The 19,194-nt window shown below is 34.7% G+C and overlaps 1 protein-coding gene across 1 annotated transcript in view; it reads right to left on the bottom strand.

Annotated features, from left to right (window-relative positions):
- Positions 1–19,194, bottom strand: part of CEP85L (centrosomal protein 85 like) — an 82,688-nt gene that overhangs the window by 20,116 nt on the left and 43,378 nt on the right. The window contains exon 3 of the mRNA XM_057739204.1: positions 4,310–4,431. Coding sequence (XP_057595187.1) covers positions 4,310–4,431 — 122 coding nt within the window. The remainder of the gene's footprint in view (positions 1–4,309; positions 4,432–19,194) is intronic.

Here is a 19,194-nt window from a genome sequence, read left to right on the forward strand (position 1 = left end):
TACGTGTATCTATTCTTTTTCAAATTCTTTTCTCCATTTAGGTTATTACAGAATATTGAGCAGAGTTACCCGTGCTATACAGTAGGTCCTTGTTGGTTATCTATTTTAAATACAGCAGTGTATACATGTCCATCCCAAACTCCCAATCTATCCCTCCCCCCACCCATAAGAACAGTTTCCATAGCAGTTATTTTTCCTTAACATTTGATCTGTTTTGACCTAATTATCCAAAATCCATAAAAGTTATATGCATTGTGGAAAAAAACACATTTTTCTCATGCAATTGTGAATAACTTAATATTTTCAGGGGGGCTTCCTAGGTGGCGCAGTGGTTGAGAATCTGCCTGCCAATGCCGGGGACATGGGTTCGATCCCTGCTCCAGGAAGATCCCACATGCCGTGGAGCAACTAAGCCTGTGTGCCACAACTATTGAGCCTGCACTTTAGAGCCCATGAGCCACAACTATTGGGCCCATGTGCTGTAACTACTGAAGCCCACATGCCTAGAGCCCGTGCTCCACAACGAGAAGCCACGGCAATGAGGAGCCCGCGCACCACAACGATGAGGAGCCCCCACTCATTGCAACTAAAAAGAACGTCCGCGCACAGCAAAAAAAGACCCAACACAGCCAATAAAACAAATAAATAATTTATTAAAAAAAATTTTTTTTCAGGAATAATATCCAGCATACAATTTTTAGTTAAGGTCTTAAAATGTGTCATCAACCACACTGTATTCCAAAGTAGAAAAGCGCAGCTTCTTTATTTTTTATTCCTTATATTTATTTTCTATTCAGAAAGAAACTAAACCCTATCAATTCTACCTCTGAAATAGCCTCCGTATGCGTTACCACCATTGTAAAGGCCATTCATTATTCGAATCTGGTTCTTGGAAAAAAGATATACTATTATTTTTGTTCTAATTTTTTAACACTATATGTGTTACAAAGATCTTTATATATGAACATTTTTACTTTTAAATTCCGGTCATGTTGCTTTAGTTACAGGAGTTGCTACTTTTTCTTCTGTTTTATACAATATCAAATGCATTAACCATCAAAAATTTTATAATAAACTTATAAAATATCTAAGATTATTTGATACTGTGTGTGGTAGAGTGTTTACAAAAACATCCATAATTACTCCCTTCCCTGTATTACTTGTACTCTTTTACAATGTGATTTTGCTGTTCCTACTGTCCACAGATGAAGTCTCCCGGCCTTGTGACCAATAAGAACATAGTGGAAGTGATTTTGTGCCAGTTCTAAGCTTAAGCTCCAAGAGAATATGTACGCTTCTTTTACTCCTTGAACTTCACCCAGCCACCCTATGAACAAACCCTGGCTAGCACAATGGAGGATGACAGACCCCATGGAGCACACAGACCGTCCAGCTGAGGCTAGCCCAGGCCAGCCAACTCCTACCTGACAATGCAGCTACCACAGATCCAGAAATGAGACTAGATAAAGAACTGGCCAAAAAATGCGCAGAAGACCTAAAGAGACAATTCTCCAAAGAAGACATACAGATGGCCAACAAACACATGAAAAGATGCTCAACATTGCTAATTATCAGAGAAATGCAAATCAAAACTACGATGAGATCTCTCTCACACTGGTCAGAATGGTCATCGTCAAAAAGTCTACAAATAACGAATGCTGGAGAGGGTGTGGAGAAATGGAAACCCTCCTACACTGTTGGTGGGAATGTAAATTGGTACAGCTGCTATGAAGAAGAATATGGAAGTTCCTTTAAAAAACTAAAAACAGAGCTACCATATGATCCTGCAATCCCACCCCTGGGCATATATCTGGAAAAACCTGTAAACTGAAAAGATACATGCACCCCAGTGTTCACTGCAGAACTATTTACAATAGCCAGGATACGGAAACAATCTAAATGTCCATCAACAGATGAATGGATAAAGAAAATGTGGTACATATTTACAAGGGAATATTACTCAGCCATAAAAAAGAATGAAATAATGCCATTTTCAGCACGATGGATAGACCTAGAGCTTATCATATGAAGTGAAGTCAAAAAGACAAGGACAAATATCATATGATATCAATTATATGTAGAATCTAAAAAAATAATACAAATGAACTTATTTACAAAAGAGAAACAGACTCACAAACATAGAAAACAAACTTATGACTACCAAAGGGGAAAGATGAGGGAAGAGATAAGTTAGGAACTTGGGAGTAACATACACACACTACTATATAGAAAATAAACAACAAGGACCTAGTGCATAGCATAAGGAACTACACTCAATATTTTGTAATATCCTATATGGGAAAAGAATCTGAAAAAAGAATACACACACATACACAACACACACCCCGAATCACTTTGCTATATCCCTGAAACTAAGAGAACACTTTAAATCAACTATACTTAAATTAAAAAAAATTTTTAATTAAAAAAAAAAGAATTGGTCAATTGAGCAACTTAAATGATTTTGGATTATTTCCTCAGTATCCTTTTATACATATAAAATTGACAAAATTAAATATACAAAATAGTATCCTTTTATACATACAAAATTGACAAGTAAAATATATTTTAATAGATTATATCAATAATTATCTGCATTTCTTATTGCCATAGACTGAATGTTATGACCTTCCCCCGGCCCCGCCAAATTCGTACATTAAATCCTAGTGTCCAATGTGTGATATAGGAGGTGGAGAGCCTTTGGAAGCTGATTAGGTCATGAGGGCAGAGTCCTCACGAATGCAATTAGTGCCATTACAAAAGAAGCTCCAGAGAGCCCCCTTGCGCCCCTTTCACCATGTGAGGTTACAGCAAGAAGACAGCCTTTTATGAACCAGGAAGCTGGCTCTCACTAGACATTGAATCTGCCAGTGCTTTGGACCTCCCAGCCTCCAGAAGTGGTAAAAATAAGTATTTGTTGTCTATAAGCTAGCCAGTCTATGGTATTTTGTTATAGCAGCGCAAATGAACTGACACCTATTAACTTATACCCAACGAAATGGTATAATGGTGTTTAAAAAATAAAAAAGCCAAGTGATTCTGAGTTAGGGTGAGTCTACTCATGAAAGTCTGAATTTTGGTGTGTTGAAAAACAGTATTAATTTTGAGTATATACAATGAATTGAATTATTTAAGTGTTCAAAATATATATATACAACTGTGTCTATACTTATTTATATATAAAATTCACTTGTACTAGAAATATCTAATATCTTAAAATAGCTTTTTCATAAACTCAATTATAACTATCTCCTACCATCTTCATTCACTTATCAAGCATGGAAGCATCAAACACTAAGCACATGTACTAAATGTGCCAGGCTCTGTTCAGGATGTTGAGAACACAGTGGAGAATAAGGAAGTCCAGATGTCTATGTTCTAGTTTATATTCCAGCAGATCGTGCTTAACACTGTTAAGTTTCTAAGCAAAACCTTTTGAAATTTCAACTTTTAAATATATTTAAAGGTTTGAATTAAGATTTAATTTTAAGGCTAAAATATCTACTACTTTATCCCATATAAGCACATGAAAATAAGTAGTAACTAGCACTGATTAAGAAAAAATGGCTCCTCAAACTATTTTCCAATTACCATGATACACAACATGTTTAATTATCCCCAAAGTAGACATAAATGATGTACAACCAATATAGATCATAAATAAGTAATATTAAAGTTTATTGCTCAGAATAATCAGGAGACTATTAAGTTTAAAAGAACCTTTTTTTTTTTTTTTTTAGAGTTCTGGTACTCAAACAGGCAACATTTTGGAAATGTCTCCCAAAATTTCCAAAATTCTTATCTGTAAGTCACTTAATTTTAAACATTCATGATTTTCATACTTTCTGTACCTTCAGATCTAACATACATTAAAGGAAACTACCACTTTAAAGTAGCTTTCCAATTTGATAGTTCCCAAGTATAAAACACAAAGACACTAGCTTTGATAGTTCATTAGCACTGCAGCTAACTTGTTACATGTACAAAAAAAATGGAGAGGAGTTTCCAAATAATGAGTTACCCTAATGTAAATGGGAGGATGGTAGAAAACAGACATTGGTAGGCAAATAGATAGATAGACAGACAGGTAGATGGATAGACAGGTAGACCGACCAACTGATTCTCAGTTCTGACTGAGAGCGGTTCTTAAAAGCACTGGGACTGGGGATGGACAGACATGAGACATCAATGTACTTTTAAGGTTTTATTTCTTAAACTCTAAGTAGTGGGTACAAAGATATTTGTTTTTATTAATATACATTTCTGCACGCCTGAAATATTTAGCATTTAGAAAAAAATTAAGACTCACCGATCAATTACAATTTCTTTCTGCCTTAGCAGTCCTTCTTTTATTTTCAGCACTGATTCCCACTTACTGAAATCTTGATAGCCAGGAGGTGAATAACTCTGACAAGATGATCCAGTCAAAACCTGCACAAACATGTTTACACTATTAGTACTACAAGTGGCTAAAGGGAACATTTATATGTCATCTTGTATTTTCCCAACGATTTTCATTAAAAAAAGACAATTGTCCATTTGATTTTTTAAAAAAACATCTTAAATCACACCTGTGAATACAACATAATGTGAAGAATTTCAAGGAAGTTCTAAAGTAAATGTACAAATCTAATGAAGAATTGGTGACAACAGAACATATTATAATACTATATGTAAGATCTTGTTCTCATTATCTTGTGGAAGCTTTCTGGAAAGAAGAATTTAATCATTGCCTAAGGAAGGAGTACAATAAAAGAATATACCAAGGCTAGACTGTACAAGCATTACCAGAAGAGTTTCCACAAGGGAGTAAAAACAGCATCTGTAGTATTCAGACTTCAAATTGTTATTCAGCACATCATCCATTAATTACATTAAAATTTCAAAAGCTAAAATATTTTCACAAAGTAGTAAATATATCCATAGAAACTGACTATTTAGATAATGTAGATGATTACTGGTCTCCAGTGTATATCATTTAGAAAAAAACACATTTAGACTTTAAGAGAAATTTAAGATATTTAAAACAAATAAACAATAACAAAAACCAGTATAGAGGTCCTCAAATTTCTATCATTGAAACAAAATCAAATTTTCATGCTGGTGGTACTGGTTGAACTGTGTCTCCTCAAAAAGATGTTGAAGTCCTAACCCCCAATACCTCAGACTGTAACCTCACTGGAAACAGGGATTTTGAAGATAGACTCAAGTTAAGATGAAGTCATTAGACTGATGCAAAAGGGGAAATCTGAACACAGACACGCACATGAACACAGAAGACTATGCAAAGAGTACAGAGAGAACACCATGTGAAGATGAAAACAGAGATTGGACTGATGCATCTACAAGCAAAGGAACACAAGACTGCCAGAAAACCACTAGAAACTGGCCTGAAACAGATTTTTCTTCACAGCCCTCAGAAGGAACTAACTTTGCTGACACCTTGATTTTGGACTTCTAACCTCCACAACTGTGAGACAATAAATTTCTGCTGTTTAAGCTACCTCGTTTGTGTCCTTTGTTATGGCAGCTCTAGGAAATTGGTAAATTTCCAATACAACTGGTAAACCAAATAGGAACATAAATTCCTTGGCAAGCTAAGAGATGCAATATTAACACCAGAAAGCAACTTTAGGAGAATTCAAATGTGCAGCAATATTTTTATCCTTGTTTTGCAAAGATGTACTGACAAGACCTACTTCTGAATAAACCACTAACTGGGTGACATCAATTAGTCCTAGATTAAACTTTTAAATTAAGATGATTGTCAAGTAATACTAGGACAGGATGTTTCAGGCAGCAGAAAGGACAAGATGAACAGACTAAGAAGGGTAGAAACTAGGTGATAACAGGGTACATAACTCTGTCAGATGAGCAGATATTTCCAGTCTAAGTGAAACATAGGGTTACAGAGACAGGTTAGTCAGAGATCCGGTCTTTGAACTTCATTCTTTCTCTTGCCTAACACACAGCTCAAGCTGATACTGGGCCAGCAGGCACCAGTACAGACATATTAGTTGTTGCAGTACTGAAGTACTTTCACTGTGGTTGAAAACTAGCTGCTGCCCAAACCCCCTGACTGTCCTATCCACTCCTCAGAACTTTCCATCATCCAACAAGTAAAGAGTTACTTCCTGGCATAAAAAAGGGGCCTTCAGGACACTATTTATGGCATCCTTCCTGTTTGGTTGCTTTCTACTAGTCTGCCCCTCCAAATTCTCCCATCTCAACTCTACCTACCAGCTTACATTTAGTTGGCAGAGCTAGGATTCAAATACAGGCAGCCCAACAAAAGAGCACCACACTGTCTCACTATTTCTACTATAGCCCAGCTGACCAAGAAGGTATTTCAAATTTCATATCATCACAGGAGCTAGAAAAAATGTTTGAAAGTAATTGCTCTTAAAAACTAAGAGAAGATTAAGCACTATCAACAATATTGTTGGTATGAAGAGAAAGTCTCTGCTTATTGCAACTCCATGTTACTTAATAATGACTATCAACTTAATGAGTAGTCATTTCATGAAATTTATTTTGTCAAACTGTAGCTCAAACAGGAATTCATGAAAACTGGTAAAAACTAAGCAAGACAGAGGCCATCAATAATTCCAAAACCCAACATAAGATGTGGAAATTATCAGAATGATATGGCAAACCATTTGTGCTGTAATTTGTAATACTAAATATTTACTTGTAGAATAAAAGTGAATGTTTTATTTATATATTGAATTATATATTAATATCCTGATAACAGGTTACAGATATTTTAAATATTGGTTTTTGTATATTGTTATTATGCCTAACAAAAAACTTCTAAGATAGCTTGATAATCTATGGTATCCTCTTCCAAAAATCTATAAGTTTCTTCCATTGTTGATTACCGCAAATCAGGAATGCCCTATATCACAATCTTTTAAGCTATGCTTTACCTTATATGTCTTGTACCTATTTCAGTAAGACAAGTGCCTAGACAACAGACGATGATCTTTTCAAGAAGACATTAACTATTCTATTCCTCCACAAGTTATCTGCTAAAATTTTCCCATGGCTCACAACTTCCTAAGAAAAAGCCTTTTCTTGTTTTATAAAACTTCTTGATATCAAGAAAGAGGGAGTAAAGAGAAGAAAAAAGTAGGTCTGCAAGAGAAAAGCAAGCAACAATACTATTTGGTTTATAGCACCTGAGCCACTGACAGGACGGACTGCTGAAGTACTTGCCAGATATGTCCAGTGAATACACATAAAACAAAATATGAGACTTTACTCTTCTGATTTGTAGCTCCCTTAATCTAAACTCTTTAGAAAACAAAAAAAAATTGAGCTATAAAACTGAGCAAACAGGAAGAAAGGAAAGGAAGCCTTTTTCTGTAATTAAGATGCAATAAACAATTATCAAATCGGCAGCATGGCAGTCTTCCTACTCAACTTCAATCCTGATTCATAAAATTAGTTTAAAAAGGAGAGTGAATCCTGACACACAACCAAATGCTGCATGCGGAGTTATACGTAATTTTAAAAACCTGTTTATATCAGCCTATCACTGAAAATGACAATTATGGAAAAGTATCTTTTAAGACTTCTGTAATGAGGCCATAGTACATGTTATACTAAATGAAGTTAGAGAACACAATTTGAATTACCTAGCAAGAGTTAGTAAAATTATATTGTGAAGTCTCAAATAGCAAGGCAGCCAGTGTACCTTTATAATTTTGCATACTATATAAACAATGCTACGCTACTAAAGATATATAGAAAAGAAACTGATGAAATTTTATTTTTATTATAATTTATAGCAAATTGGACGTTTGTACCCTTTGACCAACATCTCCCCATTTCCCCATCCCATAGCCTCTGGTAAGCACCATTCTAGTTTCTGTTTCTATGAGTTTGGCTTTTTTAGATTTCACATATAAGTGACATCATACAGTATTTGTCTTTCTCTGACTTATTTCATTCGGGCAACTAACTTTCAAAAAAGGGGCAAAGGTGATTAAATGGGGAATTGAATTCAGTATCTAATCAAAAGAAGTGAAAACGTATGTCTATAAAGACCTGTAGGCAAATGTTGTTTAATCACCCAAAAATGGAAACCAACCATTAACTGATAAATGGATAAACAAACTGTGCTACATTCACAAAATGCAGTACTAACTCAACAAGACCAAAATATATACTAACCACAGGCCTAGACTTTATTTTTCTCTCTACCTCAAAGCAGGAAATGAGGGGAAATGAAGGGCTTGCCTTCTGGAGAGAATATGTAAGTACTCAAAGATGCACTGTAGATGATACAATGCACTATCTTGGCTATAATTTCCTATCTATTCATCACTACAATGCTATCCTACATCAGCAAATAATCGACAGATAAAAGACTAGATGAAGTAAATACTGTACAACAAGAATGCCAAAACAGAGTTGGTAATGAAAGGTAGCAGAATATGCCACCCCAAAGCACGACTGTAGTAGTTCAGGACATGCCACCGTAATAAATGACATATTAATCATTTTGAGCTGTAGGCACTTGAAAACCAGCAAATGCAGGGAGAGGCTTTCTCTGAACTCCACTCTCTGCCTAAAGACAGATCTTCCCAAAGGAACTGGATTGTCATAAATCCCCTCCCTGGGAGTTTCATCAATCAGGGAGGATTGGCTCTTATCACAGGCAAGAAGACTAAAAGGAGACACTGCACCCAAACTTTCTCACAGGTTATCATCTCTCCTATTTATTCTTCTAAGGGCCTATTCATCTCTCATAAAAGTCATCTATTCTCCCGAGAGGCCTGCACCTTCCTCTGCTTTTCCTGAATTGAGTGGTATTTAATCCTTAATTCTAAAGCCACCTCTCTGAGTTCCTCATTTTTCCCTGAGTATCTTCCATGTGTATACAAGGTATACATGTTAATAAACTTCAATTCGTTTTTTTCTTACCTATCTTTTATTACAGGGGTTTCAGCTAAGAACTAAGAATGGTAGAGGGAAAATTATTTGTCCTCCCCTGTAACAGCCTACAAGCTGGTTCTTAAAACAAGTTGTTAATACTTAAGAAGAACAAGAAGCCTTCTACTAAGATGGAATGACCCTGTTTCCAAGTATGAAAAAGAAAGCATCTCATATTCAAATAACCTCTCCCCTATAGCCATTAGTAACACATTTTTATCCCAAGCAGTTAGAAAACAATTAAGAATTTCTATTCAATAACATCATAACTGGTCATGGGAGGAATACCATTTTGTGGCTGAATTTCAAGTCATCAGTCATGTTTCTATTTTACTGTAACCAATATAACTAATAAAGGAGAACATAATTTAAACATATGAATATATAATTTATATTTATAGCTTGCGAATAATAAAACTGTAACTAGACATAAACATGAAATCTAGAAGATAATTATCAAGGCATGTAACTGTGTGAGCTAACCTCAAGCATGGAACAGAAGGGAGGTCAGCAAAGTAACGAACATTTCCAAATCTGTACAGGGAAACAAGGACACCTTTTACAAGTGAACATTTTTCATACATGTTTGGTAGTTACCAAACTCAGGCAGGGAAGGGAACTCCTCATTTAGATGTTTTACCTAAAAATATGTAAGATACATTGTTGCAATGGTGGTTTAGAGGAGAAAACAGTAGACTAGCCAGTCTAGCCAGTCGACTAGTAACTCTTCTGCATCTAGAGCTAAATCACCAAGAGATGTAACACATATATAGGCACTTCTTACTGTAAACAGCAAATTCCACTCTCATAATTGAACAGGGAAAGCAAGTTATCTACAACAATCCCAAATATATCTATTTAGATGAGACCCAGATGCTATGAAAAGTTGCCAAAATATGTCATGTAATGGTCAAACATGCTTCTAAAATAAGCTCACTATTTGCATCTGAAAATAGCTCCAAATTCTTTGGCCTCAGCCTGGACAAATACTGTTAAATTTAGATAATCGTGTGTTGCCGGACTTAACTGGAATACAACCTCTGCAATTCTTCAAGTTTGTTATCTCTCTTTCATTTGCTTTTGTTCCTTAGCTCATTCATCACTCACAACATGTCAAATAACACAGCAAATCTTCCTCTCTTTCCTGGAATAGTCTATCTGAAGAGATACTCTACAAGTGCTTTTTGGTAAAAGAATCAGGAGACCTCATTCAGCAGCAAATTCACAAAGCTCAATAATGATGATGAAAATAAATTACAAATTACACAGAATTTAAAATTTTTAGTCAATAAGGAAAAACATGGACTATATGATTACTAAAAGAATTGTCATTAAAATAAAATCTGTATCTTACATTCTGTATTATTACCAAAAGGATGTGCATTTAATTAAAAAAAATCTGTATCTTAACTAAGCCCATGTAATTATTTACGGAGTGTATTACTACATATTTCTCTAACAAAATAAAAACAAATCATATTAAAAAATTCTATCATAACCTCTTCATCAGAGTGACTAATTATAAACAGAAGCCTGCACCGTGACTCTTGAAATTCAAATTACAGAAGGAACTGAGTTTTTAATGATCACATTATTTCTTTAATTTGTCATTATAACTAACTCTGTAATGCTATTCTTGCCATCCTGATATGCTTTACTGAAATAACAATGCAAATATATCAAGTGACTTCAAGGGTAAAAGACCCTAAAAAAATGATAAAAAGAAACCAGTGAGAGAAATATATACCTACATCTTACATCTTAAAAACACACGTACATGAAAATAAAGAGAACCCTAAACATATTACTGATTTCCACCATGCTAAATGACTAGGTTACTATTAACTTAGCTCTTTTCTTTTGGAGGAAGGGACATTTTTCCTTTCAAAAAATCAATCTGGTTTATGTCTAATGTGTCAGCATTAGTATGTTTTTTTAAAATGCCAACAAAGAAATGGTCTATGCATGAAACATTGCAGTTATAATGCAAAAGTGAAGGGGGGTAAATGATGTATCCAAGACTGAGAAGCAAATCATTTTCCCCAAGCAAATATAATTAGAAGATTGGGGGGTGGGGAGAGTATTTAAGTGTTCAAATTTAATCATGAATTTTACTTATAAACAAACAGAATGTAGCATTTTCCAAACCTTTTGTATAATTACTTAAGGATAACAAATGTACCAGACTACAGAACCAGATTCTACTGAACCAGAGCTGTAGCATAAGGACTAACATATTTCACTTCTTTTTAAAAATATTTTTATATTAATTTTATTTTATTATATTCTTTTTTTAAGCTCTTTATTGGAATATAATTGCTTTACACTCTTGTACCAGCTTTTGAGGTACACCAAAGTGAATCAGCTGTATTTATACATATATTCCCATATCCCCTCCCTCCCGCGACTCCCTCCCACCCTCCCTGTCCTGGCCCTCTAAGGCATCACCCATCATCAAGTTCATCTCCCTTTGTTACACAGCAACTTCCCACTAGCTAGCTATTTTACAGTTGGTAGTATATATATGTCTGTGCTACTCTCTCACTTCGTCCCAGCTTCCCCTTCGCCCCCTCAACCCCGTGTCCTCCAGTCCATTCTCTGCATCTGCATCTTTAATCTTGCCCTGTCACTGGGTTCATCAGTACCATTCTTTTTTTTTTAGATTCCGTATATGTGAGTTAGCATACAGTATTTGTTTTTCTCTTTCTGGCTTACTTCACTCTGTATGACAGACTCTAGGTCTATTCACCTCATCACACATAGCTCCATTTCACTTATTTTTAAAAGCAGATTACCAAAATATGTTTTATCTATTTTTTTATCATATTGTACTATCAAGAGATAAAAGAAAAATACATTATAATAAATGTGTTTTGAGACCTAAGCACTGCCTACATTATTTTAAAATGTATGAAAGGATTTTTCTAAAAGGAATTATTAATGTGAGGATAGAGCGAGTAGGCTTTTACTTTATATCAGTTGGGATTAACTGATTTTGCTTACCATACATATACTACTTTCTTCTTTTCTGACAGTGTAGTTATGGGCTAATAAATACTTTCTTCTTCCATATGTTAAAATTACTGTTTTTTTTTTTTTTTTTAAATTTCAGAAGTCAACAAATGGGTGATTTAAAATTGTTGAGAGGAGTTGAGAGGCAAGTTGATTGCTATTTAATTGAAACATCCCTTCACATATTTCTCTAAAAAGTGTAAGCACCAGAATTGTTAGAGATTTTCTTTTGTAATGCCCAGAGTCTAGTTCATCCCCTAGCCCAGAGCACACAATCAACAAAAAGAGAATGACTAATGACAATCCCTCAAGCATACTTCTCACCCTTCAAAATATCCAAAATTATTTTGAACAGCACAGACAGGTATTATAATTAGAGTATTATGACAGTACTTATAACAGTGGTTCCTTTCCCAGTTTAGTCTGCATCATGATAAGCTTGGCCTTATTCTTTTATAACTCCTGGTACTTAGCACAGAACCTGACAATGTTTGCTAAATATTAAGCAATCTAAAACTTTACAATCTACAAAAGGTTACCATCCCTGAAATTATCATTACTTAAAAATCTCTACTATCATTTTTATAGCAATGATATACATAATAAAAAGAAATGTATACACTCTAAAGATTATAGCTCAAAGATCAATCCACAAACTTACACTTGAATAAAAATCATGCTTTCCAGCCCTTGAGGTTCAGCCTCATTTCTTTCAGACCCAGGACATTTCTGAGTAATCTACATAACTAATTTAATTTTAGTTTACATTTTAGAGATACATTTGAAAGAAAGTCTTCAGTGACCATACTCTTTTTATTTTGTAGGTGTAAAGTCTCAAGAGGACTTTTTGATTCTCAAACATTCAGTACACAGATTCATAATGATCCAAATACTGAATTTTTAGATATTTTATGTTTTCAAGTCGGATTTTTAAATTAACATATTAATGCTGGAGTCAACAATCAAATCAACTCTTCAGATATCCACGGCCCCAACTAAGCAATAAACCTATAAAATGAATACATTAACAGGGCAACCTGATAAACAACTTTGCCAAAAGTATGCTCTTGATCTTAACGCTCAGGGCTGATCCACCTTTGACCAACTCAAGGGTGAATGAAAATAGCAGATGATGATGTGTTCACATCCTTTTGCTGTGCTATATAAGCTTTTAATTTGGAGATGGGTTCAGGAGGAAGCACACATTTACTGAGATCTATCTAAGCAATGTACAACAGGTATAACTCTCAGTACATTAAATTGCTGATAAAAAGTTACGTCTGCATATTAGAAAGTTGGGCTTATTAATCTTTTCCACTGGGAGATCTCTTGCTTTAAAAGAAAAACATGAATTCTACATATCAAAATCCATCTTACATAACCTTTTCAAGAATGCATCTATGATGAAAACTCAAGGGTCGGTTGCATTTATATTCTATAACTTCCTTTAACTTACTCTTTTACAAGCTCACTCGTAATGGCAAAATAACATTCAAAATATTCATTAATTTTAACTTCTAAGGGATAAGCAGTGTGAGGAGTAAAGAAAAAATAAATCAGCCCCATTCATGAAATTTATGGCAAAGAAAAAATAAATACCTATAAAATATATGTCCCCCTTCAGCTTCTGATTTACCTGAGTTTCCTGAATTGTAAGAGATACTCACTTATTACTCATATAATCAAAAATTGAGAACAAACAAAAACAGGCTTCTCCCTATTTTTGAATAATAAATGCATTCCAAAAGAACAAGAAAGTAAGAAATAGATTCCAGACAGAAGAAATAACACACACAAATGGCAGAGTTGTCAAACATGGTGGGAGAACAGATGACAACACCAGATTAGGAAAAACCTCTGTACACAATGCTGCAAAATTTAGGTTTTTAATCCTGAGGGACATGGTGATAATAAAGTTCTCAGCATGCGAGAGCCAAATGTACCCTCGAGAAGGCAACTTGGATATCAGGGTAAAGAACAGAAGAGGGTCAAGGCAGAAGGTATATATATATAAATTCAGAGGAGAGCTGATGAAGCTCTGAGAACACAGATTTCTAACTGGCAATCTGCATTTGCTTTCTTAGTGCACCAGTCTGGGAGAAGACAGAAACAAGTATGAGTCTCACATTTCCATTCTGGATGACAAAATAATGATGCTACCGTAAAGCCTGAGAATGCAAGAAGCTCCGTTGCTGGGGTGCCAAGCACAAAGATAATAAATGTAATGGGGGGAGACTAAAGTCACTGAACCGGATTAGAATCTTCCTAACAACAGAGCAGCATCATGGTCTACAGAGTTCTGAAGCAAGTATCTAGAGACCCCAGGACTGTTCTTAGTTGTTAAATTGGGTGTGTGTGTGTGTGTGTGTGTGATTTTCTATTTCTTATTTTGGCTTCAGTTCTGTCAGCTTCTTTTGTATAATATATGCTGTTCTCTTAGAAATCATACTGCATCTTACTATATGTGCTAATTTGATTCTCAATCCTGAATTTTCTTGTCCTCCTGGTGTTACCTTGCCCTAGTGGTTAACTTCCAAATGTTAAATGTTTCATTTGTGTATTACTTGTTTACTGATAGACGAGTTCCTTAAAAAGCCACAGAGCTATAGCATTTCCTTCCATCTCTTACACTGTGTTTCATAAATTTCTCCCAAATGGTGCAAATCTACATGACAAGCACTTCCCTTAAACTAAATGGCTTCTCTTAACGCCAAAGTCTTCTCCACTGCTAACTGGGATATTTAATAAGGAAAGACAGTCTGTCCAGAGTTCAGCATTTATGAAAAACTAAAATGCTTGTGCCTTCAAGTATCTGACAAGTCAATTCTAAAAGCGAATGCACCTCCCCTAAATGATCTTAAGTTTTTTAAGTTACTTTATTATTGGTCTTTTTTACCCCCAACTTGGCGAATAACTCCTATTCTCTCTTCTCTGTTACCTTAGGCAATTCCCCATCCCCTAAGTCTCAGACTACTGTTCTCATCATTTTCAACTAATCTTTCTTTAGGTAGCTTTAAATTTTAAGGCAGTAATCTCAAACTTAAGAACAGAACCCTTAAGAGTTAGGTACAGTCCTTGGGCGTCTACGAGGTCTAACCTTAAAAAGCTCCCTATCTTTGAAGTACCACAAAAATTTATTCAAAGCTTGCATTTTACTGTATTATATAGTTTAAGTATTAAAATGCTTTAATTTTGTCACCACTTAAATTATCTTTTTGTCAAAAAAGTTTCCAGAAAAAAAAAAGTTCTACCTTGAAGCTTCTTTTCCTTCTGACACACCACTAGGACTTGGAGTTTAAATACTCAATGTAAAAGATTTTATGCATCATAATTTCCTTTACATAAAGTTAAGTAAAATTAAAAAAACTTTAAAGGAATACATAATTAAAAATGCCACAAAACTATATAAACAAATGTAAAGAAATTAACCCAGGAATCAGAATAATCACTTACTTGGATGGGGAAAATAGGGGGAACGTGACAAGACCATGTGGTTAGATGTAAGTTATTAACATCCTGGCTTTTGTTCAGGTGGTAATCTGAGAGGTGCTTATTTTTTTAACTATTAAAATAAAATTAAAACTAAATAATTACATAAATAAAAGCAGGGCTTGCAATGTTAAGAGCATATAAAGTACTATGAATTATTATGAATCCAAAGAGCAATGAAAATAAAATTAAAAAAAAAATTAGAGGCTCAATTTGGGAAGTGTGGTTTATGGTTCAACCTTCCTTCACTTTTACTCTACAAATATTTACATCATCTTGAAATGACAAGAAAGAAAGTTATTTTCTCAGTTACTGAGAAATAACTCAGTCTCTCCCAATTATTTTCCTCCTCCCCCACAATGAGCTTTAAAATTGAGAAGAATTTTTTAATTGTCTATAACACTTACTTCTGCAGAATCACTCCTTCACTACCACCTTGCAATCTTTCCCACTTTATTCACTCACTCATCCAATCATCCATTCAATCAGTATTTAAGAATTGCTATGGGCCAGGTTCTACACTAGGTAATAATACTATAAGGAATAAAGAGGGTATAAATATGAGTTATTGGATCAGCTCTCAAGGAGTATGGAATCTAGTCTAGGCAGATACACTAATAAACACAATAAAATGAGACAGATAATAATAGGGGTACATGCAAAAGTGTTTATCATTAAAAAAAAAAAGAGGACTACGCAGAAGATGTAAATTGAAACAGCACTCTAATGGGCATAAAGGTTAGTAAGGAGGACATTCCTACAAAAAGTGGGGAGGCTTAAAATAGAACAATAGCCTGTTCAAAAAGCCGCAGGCAGCTGTACAGGGCCAGAGCACAGGATACAAAGGAATGTGATAAGAGACAAAGCTAGAAAAGCAGGGCCTAAAAAACCAAACTAGGAGTTCTGGATGTTAGCCTGTTTGAGAACTCAGTCTTCTTTCCAAAAAGGGCTGCCCCATACAATGACAGAAATATCCTCCAGCACAGGACTTTTGAATTTTTTGTGCCATGGACTTCTTGGCAGACAGCTGAAGCGTACTGATCTGTTCCCAGAACATTTCTATAACGTAAAATACATAGGATGGCAAGTAATTTTTGTAGACACTCCACTGTTAAGGTAGTGAAGCGTAAGTGTGGGCTGTGCATAATAACTTTCATCTGGAGAGGACAGTAAGGAAGGAGAGGGAAAAGAGTAACTTTGCCATGGAGAAACCTGACGAATACTTCACTGCAGCCAGGTGATCAAGGTTAACGACATTGGTAAGTCATGCCGATAGTATACACACTTGTTATGTGATGAAAATGGCACTTTATCCCTCTGATCTTCCTCTCAAAAACACACTAACCAGCCTAACCATGAGAAAAACATCAGACAAATCCCAACTGTGGATATTCTGTAAGAAACTGTCACAACCATGGGGACCAAAGGAGACATGACTACTAAATGTAATTTGGTGTTCTGGAAGGAATCCTGGAAAAGAAAAGGAACGCCAGGAAAAACTGAGACAATCTGAATAAAGTATGGGCTTTAGTTAAAATAATATATTAACATTGGTACAACTGTTATGACAAATGTACCATACTCATGTAGGATATGCTAACATCATGGGAAATAGGGGTATGGGATATATAGGAACTCTCTATACTATATCTGCAATAATTCTGTAAATTTAGAAGTATTCTAAAATAAAGCTAAAAAAATGAGATATATAGGATCAGAAAGGAAATAAATTACACTGAAATAAATACTTCTAAAAAACAAATTTGTGTTGTAATAGTTCTGCTTTTTTTTTTTCCTTTATTTTTCTTTTCTGTTCTACTTCTTTATTAGTGCATTAAATAACAATATTTACAGGCAGGTCTAATTGTGTAATTTCAGGTGGTATGAATGTAAGCAGTATTTCAAGCTATCTGCAACAATTATACTATATGAAATTATTTAACACTGCTACAGTGACAGTCAAACATGTTAACACTTCTGTAGTTAGTGGCCTACAGTCAAAACCCAAGAAATGCTAAATCTCATTTAGAGTTCAGTAAAAATAAAGATATCTAACATTTTTCCTACCCAAGTTCAAAGGGCACTGAACTCTATCCATGGACTGCAGATTAAGAATCATGTTCAAAAGGAAAATACTAACACTAAATGGACACTGTGTTGTAAGATCTCTAACAGTCATTATACATGTCATCTCATTAAATCCTCAAAACAAACCCATTCCACAGATAAGGCAGCTCAGAGAAGTTTGCATAAGGTCACGTGACCAAAAACGGATTCAGACTATAGACTGACTCCAAGTGAAGATTCTGACAAAGCACCTCTAAAAACGCTTTCCAGCCCCTCACTGTGGAATTTCTGAGGGACGATCTGATTATACTGTAGCTCACCAATGTTCCTAGTAAACAACTTTCCGTTTAGGCAATCGGCCTAAAATGAAGATGTAAGACTTTCTAGATCTCCATTTGGACTAATAACGATCAGCAGCAGCAGCAGCAGCAGTTAACCAAAAAGAAAAAAGTAAACACAGAAGCTCCCCACCCTTGTACAAACCCGAAAAGTAAATTTTTATCTCCATTTTCCAACTCTAAAATACACAATTTGTTAGTATCTTTCTAAGGATGTGTGTATGTGTATATGCACCTATATATGCTTTTAAGCAAATCTGCCAACATGTGAAATACCTAGGCCATATTTTTATTCGGTCTATGGCAGTTTCTTAGTTTATACAACTAAGTATTACTAATCCAATTTTCTTAGAACCAGAGGTGCTCATAGTACAATGATAGATCCTCTAAGCTTCATTTTCAAATGAATGTGTAGGTGAACTTAAAGCAGACTTTCTTAAAATAGTTTGTTTTCAATAATTCATCTATCTCCATCTTAAAATTTCTTAGTTGATGTATACTACTCTCTGAAATCCATAACTAAATTATGACTCCCCCACGCCCAACATGCCAACATATCAGAGAATTATAACTAAACAGATCCGGATTTGAACCCTCAGTCTGTTGCAGCTATGTCATCTTTGACAAATTACTGTAAACCACTTTAGGGTTGTATTTCAAGTCCCTAGGTTTTGTATTTCAGTAATTACTGGCAATTGATAATAATAAGAGATCCTTGTTATGTAATGATTGAAAGAAAAAATGTCTGAATAGCACTGAGCAAAATGTCAAACATTCATGCAATTTATTTAATTTGGGGTTTTACTTTTAAGTTGTAAAATTTTTCCTCAGCAATGTTTACAGAGGGCCTTTGCTGAATATTATTTCTCTTAGTTTTAGTCGATTCTTTAAATAACAAGAGATTTGTTCTAGCAAAGGATTTATCTTTGGAAGAAGCCAAAATCATCTCCATTTAAGGACACATAAGCAGCTGCTGCAAAAGATTTTAGTTACCCATAAGAAAGTGAAGCAGACTGAGTTCACTCTGCTATAAGTATTTTAAAAATTAAAAAAAACAAGTAGCTTCTCCAGAATTACAGTCGAGATTTAAGAATTAGAATCTGGAGGTGTGGTGATCTAAGTAAATCTAATATATAAACAAAAAATTGGAAAAAAACAGGAAAATGATGCCTGGCTTATCAAAGGAATTCTTTTCTGTTCTTGGAAGTTCAAAATATTCCATTTACTAAAATTTCATTTACATAGTAATTTTCAGGAAAACAACTACTGCATTAAATGAGGCACACCCTTTTAGAAATCCTACTTAAATTTCCAAACACATGCACACATATCGTCAATAAAGTATCAT

Source organism: Hippopotamus amphibius, chromosome 6, assembly GCF_030028045.1.
Source record: "Hippopotamus amphibius kiboko isolate mHipAmp2 chromosome 6, mHipAmp2.hap2, whole genome shotgun sequence".
Lineage (NCBI taxonomy): Eukaryota > Metazoa > Chordata > Mammalia > Artiodactyla > Hippopotamidae > Hippopotamus > Hippopotamus amphibius.